Consider the following 10,052-nt stretch of genomic DNA (forward strand, 5'->3'; position numbering starts at 1 on the left):
GTGGAAGCATCTCAGGGCTGGCTCCTCCAGCTCTGCAGTGTGGCTCCTCAACAGGAAGGTGAAGCAGAGAGTGTCCCGCCTCCAGGGAGGAAGAGAGGAAGTTCCCAGAATCCTCATGAGAAGGCCACGCCCATAAAGAGGCATCATCCGGCTGTGACCTGATTGACAGGCTAGACTCCACACCCTAGACCTATTCACCAAGTTGACATGAACTGTGACTACCACAGACATCCTCACCGGTGCTCCCAGGTAATTCTGGGAAGATGATAGCGGAAGCACAGAGAGGCCCAATGGGTTACAGCAAACACCTGGAAATACTCTGAATGGCCACTGGTTGCACCGACGATGGCCTGGCGCTTCTGCCCCGGTTGTCTGCCTGCCCTTCTTGGGCCTGGCTCAAATCACCCAAGTTGATAACAATTCTCATTAGCTAAGAATTTGCTCCAGGCCAGACACTGTGTCAAGAGACGAACCCGCACTATTTCATTCCAGCCTCAAAGCCTATTTTCAAACCAGGTTTCGTGACTTGCCGGAAGTCCCTGTGCGTAAGTGATGGAGTCAGAATTTGAACCCAGCTTTGCTCAAACCTTGTAGCTACATGTTGGGCTGCTAACCCAAAGGGCAGCAGTTTGAAACCAACCACTCTGCGGGAGAAAGACGGGGCTTTCTTCTCCTGTAAAGAGTGATAGGCTCGGAAACCCACAGGGGCAGTTCTGCTCCGTCCTACGGGGCTGCGGTGAGTCAGCCTGGACTCGATGGCAGTGAGGTTTGTAGTTGGCTTGCCGAACACCTAAATTGTATCTGAAAAGCTACAAAGGCAACTGTTAAGCCCTGTAAGCTCGCTGGCTCCTGGTCCCCTCCCTTCCTTCCTCGCTTCCTTGCTTCCTTCCTTGCTTCCTTCCTCACCCTTTCCTGGCCAGGAATGGGAGCTCTAGGGGATCCGCCATGTGAGGAAACCAGAAACACAGCAACGAGCAAGCGTCCAGAAGCAAATAGGGAGTGAAGAAGAGTCTACGTCTCAGAGAGGCCTCAAGGCTGGTCAGCTGGGCTGTCAACCGGGTGGACAGCCCACCACCAAGTCTGTACCCTCCCGAGTCCCCATTGATGGCACCACCACCCCACCACCACTGCTCAGCTCCAGCATGCCCCTCTCCTTCTCTGTGGCTGGCATGCACTTGTGGCTGGCATGCACTCTGCACATGGGCTGGACATCTGTCAGCTCCAAGAGGGGTCCATCTCACCCCCTTCCACCCTCTGTAATGCCCCAGGGCCTGCTCGCTGTAGGTTTGTCAACTGCGCCCAGAATAAACATCGTGGACACCAAATACTGTATGGGAACTCCCTCCACTTCCCCACCGCCAGATCAGATGTCCTTGCATCTGCATGTGCCTGGACAGACACCACCCCCTCCCCCCTGCAGGGCTCCAAGCCCCATTGTCACGTGTTCCAGAAGCTTCCTCAGGGCTCCCCGTTTTCTGTAAGACTGCAGGGGGCCCAGGGGGCAAGCACAAACACAAAGACTACGGCCCACCTTCAACAGCGTCTAACCCTTGGTCAAAGAAAGTTGATGGAGCGTCTCAGACAAAGGCAGCCCAGGAATGGTGCGTGGTACCCAGCGCAATGAAGGTATGAAGGTAGGGTTTACGCTTTGCTTAAAAACGGAGCAGGAAATTCCACCCACTGTGCACTGGGAACCGTTTTTCTGAAGACCTTCCTCAGGTTTGATTATCAGGGAAGATTGTGCCCTGAGGGAGGAGCCTGGCTGGCACATGGCTGAGGGGAGCTGCCATCGAGCAGGGACAGCCACGTGCCAGGATGCAGGTCTGGGCAGCAAGGCTTCCTGTGGCCCCCATTGGCATGGGCTCCATGTCGGAGAGAAGGCCAAGTGCAAGCTGCTCTGTTTCAAGTAGCATCGCAGAACAAACGTTTCCTCAAAGCTTCTGCAGTGGATTCTGAAAAGCACCCGCGGATCTCCTACCGAGACCTGTCCCACATTCAGCATTCACCAGGCAGGGAAGACCCGACCGAAGGTGGGAAGCCATGAGGTCAAGATCGGGGGCGAGAATGTACAGCATCGTGGACCTCCCGGTCAGCAACACAACTGCCTTTCATGAGGCCAGGCGCTGGGGTCTAACTGCCTCCTTCCAGTCTTTCCCCAAGCCCCCTCTTCTAAGCTCACAAGGAGGAGACATGCAGGAAGAGAGCGAGATCACATGGCTAGAATTGTACTGTGCATACCACATACAGCACTAGAGAGCAAGCAAGTCTCCACTGTGTTCTACCTAGCTGGTCTTCTAGAGCATTTCCAGGAGTGGGTTCCTGTAAGTCGCCCCATCCTCCCATCCATGACTTCCAGGATTCACACTTCAATGGCTCAGCAGACGGTTACGAGCCTGTTCTACACATACACAGGGACAACAGAGAGCTTGGACCACAGGGAGCTCTCTCCCTCCCTCTGCAAGAACCCAGTGAGCTGTGATCTCATCTGACAAGTCCACATTTCCTTTGGCTACTACAGTATTCTCAGTATCTGGGCCCACACACATGGCCCCAGGGACCGCGTTCCCCTCCTTCTCCTCTCTACGATGAGCACCAGCTTTGGAACCACAAGACCTTGGTTTTGATCCTTCTTGCCCTTGCCACCTTCTGGTAGTGTGACCTAAAAAGTCAGCTAAGCTTGCTCCCTTCTCCTCCTAGGAAGACAAAGTCTTAGAATTGACCCGGATAACGTATGCCTTCGGTACCTGCCTTGTGTAACTCATGGCAGCTGGACCTGAGTCTCCCTGAGCTGCCCTACCAGGTCATGGGTGTCCAGCAGGCCCACAAACAGCTTTGATTTAAATCAGTTCATAAAACCTTACAGGTGGAAGGTCATCCGCATGGTCCAAGCCCTTCAGTTAAAGATGAAGAACCTGGGGCCCAGAGAGGAGAGGCAACTTTTCCCAAGCCATAGAGCAGACTGTTGACAAGACTTGTGGCTGGAACCCAAGACTTGGCTCTTAAGCTAGGTGCACTTACCCCCCTGGTCCACCGACGTGCCCACTGAACAAAGTTCATGTCTTTAGATTTATTCCCAATGGCCCTTCCTGTCAGTCACGTGGGGGCATGAAACCGGAGTTCATGGGCTGGCAGCAGAAGTGATGCAGCCCAGCGAAACCTCCCATGTGAGATCACTCATCCTGTGTGAACGTGAGAGCTACGTGCTGACCGTGGAAGACAGAGAAGACGGAAGGAGCTTGGGCCTCTCTCTCACTGCTTGGAGACAGCCCTCTGTGCTCTGAGCTCCTCTGATGAAGGGGAAAAAATAAGCATCTATTGTCTTTGAGCCATGGTACTAGGTTGGGTGTTTGCGTTAGAGCAGTTTGAAGCGTGCTCACACCTTAAGAATTAGACTCCCTGATGTTAAAGTTGGGTAGAATGAGTCACTCCTCAAGGCAGAGAACCACCCGGCGTGACCAGGGCCTTGTCTGAAATCTTGATACACCTGTTCGTGGCATTCTGATCACAGGACCAGATGCCAGTACCTGAAGGGGAATTCAAAGCATTCCCCTGGGCGAAGGTGTGTGGGTTGTTTCGATTGGTCTGAATGAAGGAAGTGGTAAGCCCTAGAGAGGAGAGGGGAGAAGCCAGCCCTGAAACAAGGCTGTCTTGACTCACACACAGCGCCACCACGCATGAGCCGTGACCCTGGGCAGATTGCTTAACCTCCCTGGTACTCACGTTTGCCTAACTGTTCTGTGGAATTGTCTTTGCAAGTCTTTCTGTCCGGTTACCCCTCCTTCAGGAATCACCTCTACAGATGAACCTATCCTTAGGCCCAACAAGGTTAAGGTGAAGATGGTCGTGGCGGCTTGGTTTCTAGTAACAGAAGGCTGGAGACCACGCAGTGGTCAGTGGACTAGAAGAGCGTTATCTTGCCCGAGTATGTCGTCCCAGCTCTGCATGGTCAGCTAGGGGAGGTTCTCCAAGATGGACCGGGAAGTGCCAAAAAACAACACCTGGAGTGTGTCTCCTCTACTATAAACTATAGGGAGGGCATGACTTATAAATTCTCACATGCATAGACCAGCTCTGGAGCAAAGCACACAAAACTGCGGCTGCCTCAGGGCAAAGGCCCAGAGTCAGAGCCGCCAAAGAACATGCTCTCTCCCGCAAGCCCTACTGTACCCTGGATTGTTGTCACCATCCGCACGTATCACTTTTTCTAAACACAGTGTAAAATCATTTGGATGTTACACACACACACACACACATTTTCTAAGGCAACTACAAACCCACTACTCAATAAAGGTTGGTTGGGTTTTTTGTTTTGTTTTAAGAGAAAGAAAACTATTCCTAGCTGAAGCACAGCGGACTGTTTCCAAGACAACTAGCAAATCCTGCCTACATTGGGCCTCACTGTGCACAGTGGGTGGGGGGGGGGGAGGGGGGAGGAAATGGGGGAGGGGACTGGCTCCTAGAGCCCGCAGAGTTAGCATCTCTGTACCACTGCCTTGCAGCTGGGTGGCTCTGGGCAAGTGACTGCACCTCTCTGTGCCTTTGTTTCTCACCCGTCGCAGGAGGTGAGGAGTGGTGCTTTACAGAACACAGGCAGGCCCGCAAGCCTTCCCCAAGCACACTCCTCAATTCACGTTTTCCCGAGAGAAAACAGCTTAGAGGTTCACTACTTGAGCTTTGTAGAATCTGTTGCTTGCATCTAAGTTTGACTGATTTCGGAGGGTGTTTTGTTTTGTTTTGTTTTGGGGGTGGGCGGAGGCGCCAATGTCTACATAAGAAACATCCTCGCGAAGCAATGTGCAGAAACTCTCAATGAACATTCCAAACAAACAGGCAGGAGCCCATCAGAAGCAAGGAGGCACAGCTGCGTGTCAACCAAAGCACACGCACTCGGTCCCTGCGCACAAGCCACTCGGTGGGAGACACCCTAGGATAAGGTGACCAGACGTCCCGCGTTTGGGCGTTTTTCAAAAGTCCTGATTTTTGGAAAGAATGCACGACAAGCTAGGGAACAGTCTATTTGGTCCATATAGACCAAATTTTTAATCAAGAACACCCTCGCCCCCCACCCCAGACAATGGTGTCCGCTTTAAATCTGGCCACCTTACAGGAGCGCTGTGGCTACTCTGGGGGCGGGCGGGCAACGGGCCATTGTCATTTTTCTTGTACGACATAATGACACGCAGGGCCTCGGTTAATGTTTCCAGGCAGAACGGATGACTGATGGTAAGTGGGAGACATCTACGTAGCGGACACTCACCGCAGCGCCTAGCGCCGAGCAAATGCTCCGGCTGGGTTGGCTGTGACAAGGGAGTCCCTTCCAGCGCATCTCCACCCCACAGGCCACAGAAGAAACGCTGCCAGGCCCTGCGCGACATTCCCGGTTGCTATGTTTGAGCCCATTGTTGCAGTGCCGTGTCCACCCCTCTCAAGGAGAGGCTGCCTGTTTTTCCCTGCCCCTCCGCGTTACCGAGCAGGACGTCTTCTCCAGGGACGGATCCCGCTGGATAACGTGTCCACAGTCCGCGAGACGCAGGCATTCGCAGCTCACAACTTTAAAGCAGAGGCTCACCAGACACGCCCAGGGCCAAAGTGGAGCTGCGCAGTGGAGACTGCTGCCAGCTGCCGGGGAGAAGGTGGCGGCTAATTACAAGGCTGTGGGAAGTGGTTGGAAATCATTTGATTGTGGAATAATGTTTACAATTTAGAGTGGTAATTAAAGGGTAAGAACTTTTCCTAATCACTCAGGTGGAGAACTTTAGCACAGGTTTCCCCTTATCAGGGGATCTTATCATCTCCGACAGCCCCACCCACCCTGACTTCAATCAAGGGTCCTTCCGGAGTAGCAAATGACCCCCAAACTCTGAGGAGGCTGGTGTCAGGAGCCCAGTTCTCTTTTAATGGAAAAACAAAAAACAAAAACCCACCCCCCAACACCTGTTGGCCTGTTCGTGCCATCTGGCCGGGCGTTCTTCGTGCAGTTCAGTGTCCAGCACTGCTAGGACGCTAGTCTGTGGAACTAGAGGGTGAGAGAGACTTCTCCCACAGGTGCTGGTCCAACACCCATGATGACAGCTGGGCAGGGGGCAGTGTGGGGAACTCACACGCTGTTGGACAAATATACATCCCGGCTCTCCTCGGGCACTTGGGACCATGCATCCAACGTCCTCAGGGGCTGGGTCTCTCCTCTCAGCCAGCAGAATGTCCCCGGAGCGGAGGAGCCAAGAATGTGGGGCAGCGTGGAACACGGATTCAGAGAGCACAGAGCGGGACAGCCCAGCTCATGCCACTCCACAACCTCAGTTACACGAGGTCTCCACGGGCTATGATGGAATCTTCCATTTCTTTTCTATTCTTTTTTTTTGTGTGTCTCTTCACGGAACAGGTCTAATAGAAACTGACATAAGCAGTCCCCCTATTGGTGGGCAAGAGGAGCCCAGGGGCACAATGTTTAAAGCTCCTGGCTACTAGGTGAACGGTCAGCAGTCTGAACCCCGAGGTGCACTTTGGGAGAAAGATATAGTTGTCTGTTTCCAGCTTGGAAACCCGGTGGGGCAGTTTGACTCTCAAATTCTGTTCTAAGAAACGAACTGCCCCATAGGGTTGCTTATGAGTAAGAACTGACTCATCGACGTGGCTTTTTTCTTCCGGTTTTAATTCCCTAACATAGTCCATTTTCAATAATAAAAATGGAAAGCAACCTAAATGTCCAATAACAGAGGACTTGTTCAAGCCATAGGAGCCCTGATGGCTGGTGGTCAGCAAATGCAAGGTCAGCAGATGGAAACTGCCCAAGGCTCCACCAGAGAAAGAGGAGGCTTTCTACCCCGTAAATAGTGACAGTCTCAGAAGCTGGGGGGGCAAAGGGGGTGCATTCTGCCCTGTCCTAGAGGGTCACTATGAGTCAGCATCAACTTGATGGCATTGAATTTTTTTTTCAGTTGTCAAAGCCATACAGGAAGATCATCCTATTTACACATACACAGTCTAAGCACCAAAACCACCCGGAGGGGTGAGAGGGGGATGCTCAGGCTCCGCCACCCCCATTTTGCTTACAACGACATAACATGCACACATGCTTATTTCTAGAACACTCTTCTTGCACAAACACATGCAACTTAAAATAACGGAGTGAGGAGTTTAAACTTCATTCGCTGGTGGCACAGTGGTTAAAGCACTCCTCTGCAAGGTCTGTGGCTCAACCCACCAGCCACTCCACGGGAGTAAGAGGTGGCAGTCTGCTTCCGGAAAGATGCACAGCCTTGGAAACCCTATAGGCAGTTCTATAGGGTCACCATGAGGTGGGGAGCGGGTGGTTTGCTGCCACCCATATTGACCATTAGGGAGAAGCCCCAGAAGGTCGTTGTGGGAAGACATACAGCTGTCCAGAGTAAAGTGCTGCATTAGAGGTGAACCCTGAGACAGGCCCTCCTCTCCCCCACCCCATCCCCTCCCAGGACAGCTCTATGACTGTGACTGAGAGCAGCTCACTCCTCTGACTTCGAAGTCACACGGGGTGGGATGGGACTCATCACTCCAGTTACACATTCCAGCCTATAGCCGGCAGCTGTTCCCTTGCTTGTGAAGAACGATGAACACGCACGCACACCCAGATTAAGTTGAACACCTCACCGGATCAATCTGAGGATTTGGGGCAAGAAGCAATAGCAGAGAGAATAGGGTCGCTGACCCAGCTTTTTGTGTCTAAGTGGTTCTTGGGCATCCCAGTGCTCGGCGAACTTCCCTTTGCTGTTGGGAAAGATGAACAAATGCCCTTTACTCTTGATCCAAGCAACCTGTGACTGTGGCTGTCAGGACCCGTCCGGTGAGTTTTCAACTCATAGCGACTCTGTGAGACAGAGCAAAACTGCCGGTGGGGTGTTCTAGGAGGTAATCTTTCTGAGAGCAGGTTACCAGCTCTCTTTCCAACAGAACAGCTCTAGGGATTCAAACCGCTAACCCTTTGCTTAGCAACCGAGCACTTAACCTTGAGCCACCAGGGCCTCTCGAAGGACCACCCCAGATTCATTTTCACTCAGCCAGAGTCTTTGCTAAGAGAGCTCAGGAAGGTATCAAATGAACCCACTGTGCCAGGATGCTGGCTTTCTCTGCCCTTCCTGGGCAGATTTGGTGGCTTTGCAAATGCCTGGGCCATTTACAAACTCCCAACAAGCCAGCTGCTCTCAGGGGGGCCACCTTCAGTCCTTCGTCCAGCCTGATGGTGTGGCTTCCCAGGCCCCATTGAGAAAGTGAAAACAAGAAAGTTCCCAAGCTTCCTCCCACATATACAACAACCCATAGGTCAGTCGTCAAGGACTTCCTCTAAGAGGGAAGGGACTTAGCTGGAATGACAAGAAACAAAGGGACAGCCACCCTGTCCAGGAAGAAATCAAGACAGGTAACAACACAAGCTCAGGACAGACTACCATCCTTAGGGAGAAGGTCTTGGTTTACACTCTATACTTCCCAGAACAGATCCCAGAGGCTATCAGACAATTTGAAATAGCGTAGACAATTCCCAGAGTCTCAACACTGCTCCCAAAGTGTGGTGAACACACATTCTTTTAGCTTTCCCTTCTTTTAAATCACTCCTTCACCTCAAACGGGCTCCCTCTGCCCAAAGGAAATCTTGACAATCGGGCGCCCTTGCCCCACAAAATGATAGTAAACCTGCCTGCAATGTTTTAAATGATGTCTTAGACTTTTCTCCACCGGGCAGCATAGGTCACGTGATGGTGGGGACAGGAAGGAGGAAGCTCTCTCCATTTGTAATATGGAGGCAGTCATGGGGATTCCAAAGTTCATCTCAACGGGGCCCGGTTTTATTCTTTCGGCTCATTTACCTCTCCAACCAACACTGGCGCTCCCTGAGGTGTGGCAAAAGGCATCAACAACTCAATCACTTCCTGGACACTCTGGTTTGAAAACACACGGCCCCTACGAGTCTTAGGTTAGGCCTCAAACCAAGTTCTAATGTGACAAAGCCTGGTTATTTACTGTGTTCTAATCCTTGCAGGGGGCGCGGGGGGAAGCAGGGAACTTCCTCGCTAGTCCAGGCCGCTACCACCACCACCCCAACCCCTGCCTGCTGTCCCCTAACAGGAGCAACTCTGGATCCACACACGTCCCTTGTAAGACCCCCTTACTGCCTTCAAACTCCGCCCAACTTAGGTGAGAAGGGAGAGCGGCCTGGCCAGCCGCCTGCCCGCGCAGCGCAGATGTCTGCGGGGAGCGTCACGGAAAGCGGGAGCAGCGCGCAGAGCGCGCACGAGGGGGACGGCGATCTGGAAGGAATCAGAAGCCAAACCACGGCGTTCGGGCATCCACTCCTAGTCCAGGCGAAGGAGTAAGCCCGGAGACGAAGCTGCACGTCCTGCTGGGTGCCTCCTGGGAGTCCCGGCGACATCCCCTGGGCGCGGCGCGCTCCACCGGGACAGGGCTCCCAGGCTCGGCCCGGGGCCCGGGCGCGGCTCTCCTTCGGGGACACTCCCAAGTGCGTCGGCCGGCGCCCAGCGCGAGCTCGCAAGACCACGGCGCCCGGCAGGAGGGCCCCAGAGCGCAGCCAGCCATCCCCGGGCCCTGCGCCCTCCGCACTCCCCGGCCGTCTCCTGAGCACCGTCGATCCGTTGGATCGCTGCGCACCCTCCCCGCCCGCACCCGACGCCCTGCACTCACCGGCCCCGCGCGGCAGCCGCGCCACGCCCAGCAGCAGAACCCCCAGCAGTGCGACTGTGACCCCGAAATCCAGGCCGGCCATGGCTCCGGAGCGCCTCGCAGAGGAAGGCGACTCTGACCCGTGGCTCGGAGCGGCGGCCGCGGGGGGCCCCCAAAGCTGGCACCGGCCGCGCTGAGCTCCGCGCCTCCTGGCTCACCTGCGCGCGGGCGGGCCGGCTCCGCCCAGAGCAGCCTGGGCCGGGCTGACGGGGCTGGTCCCTCCTCTCCCTTGTAGGGCCCTCCCTGCCTCAGGACCCGCCTCTCCCGTCTGTTCACCGAGCCAGGAGTCCAGAGGCCCTGTTACCTCCACCTCCACCGCCCGCCTGCGGTGTTGGATGGCC

At 54.3% G+C, this 10,052-nt stretch overlaps 1 protein-coding gene across 1 annotated transcript in view; it reads right to left on the reverse strand.

Moving 5' to 3' along the window:
- The window catches only part of CDCP1 (CUB domain containing protein 1), a 59,674-nt gene extending 49,920 nt beyond the window's left edge, over positions 1-9,754 (reverse strand). The window contains exons 1-2 of the mRNA XM_013005009.3: positions 9,305-9,754; positions 9,144-9,219 (exon numbers count right to left, since the gene is read on the reverse strand). Coding sequence (XP_012860463.2) covers positions 9,144-9,219; positions 9,305-9,754 — 526 coding nt within the window. The remainder of the gene's footprint in view (positions 1-9,143; positions 9,220-9,304) is intronic.
- Between the last annotated feature and the right edge of the window lie 298 nt (positions 9,755-10,052).

This window comes from Echinops telfairi, unplaced genomic scaffold (assembly GCF_000313985.2).
Source record: "Echinops telfairi isolate 266 unplaced genomic scaffold, ASM31398v2 ScPeMD7_7420;HRSCAF=8458, whole genome shotgun sequence".
Classification (NCBI taxonomy): domain Eukaryota; kingdom Metazoa; phylum Chordata; class Mammalia; order Afrosoricida; family Tenrecidae; genus Echinops; species Echinops telfairi.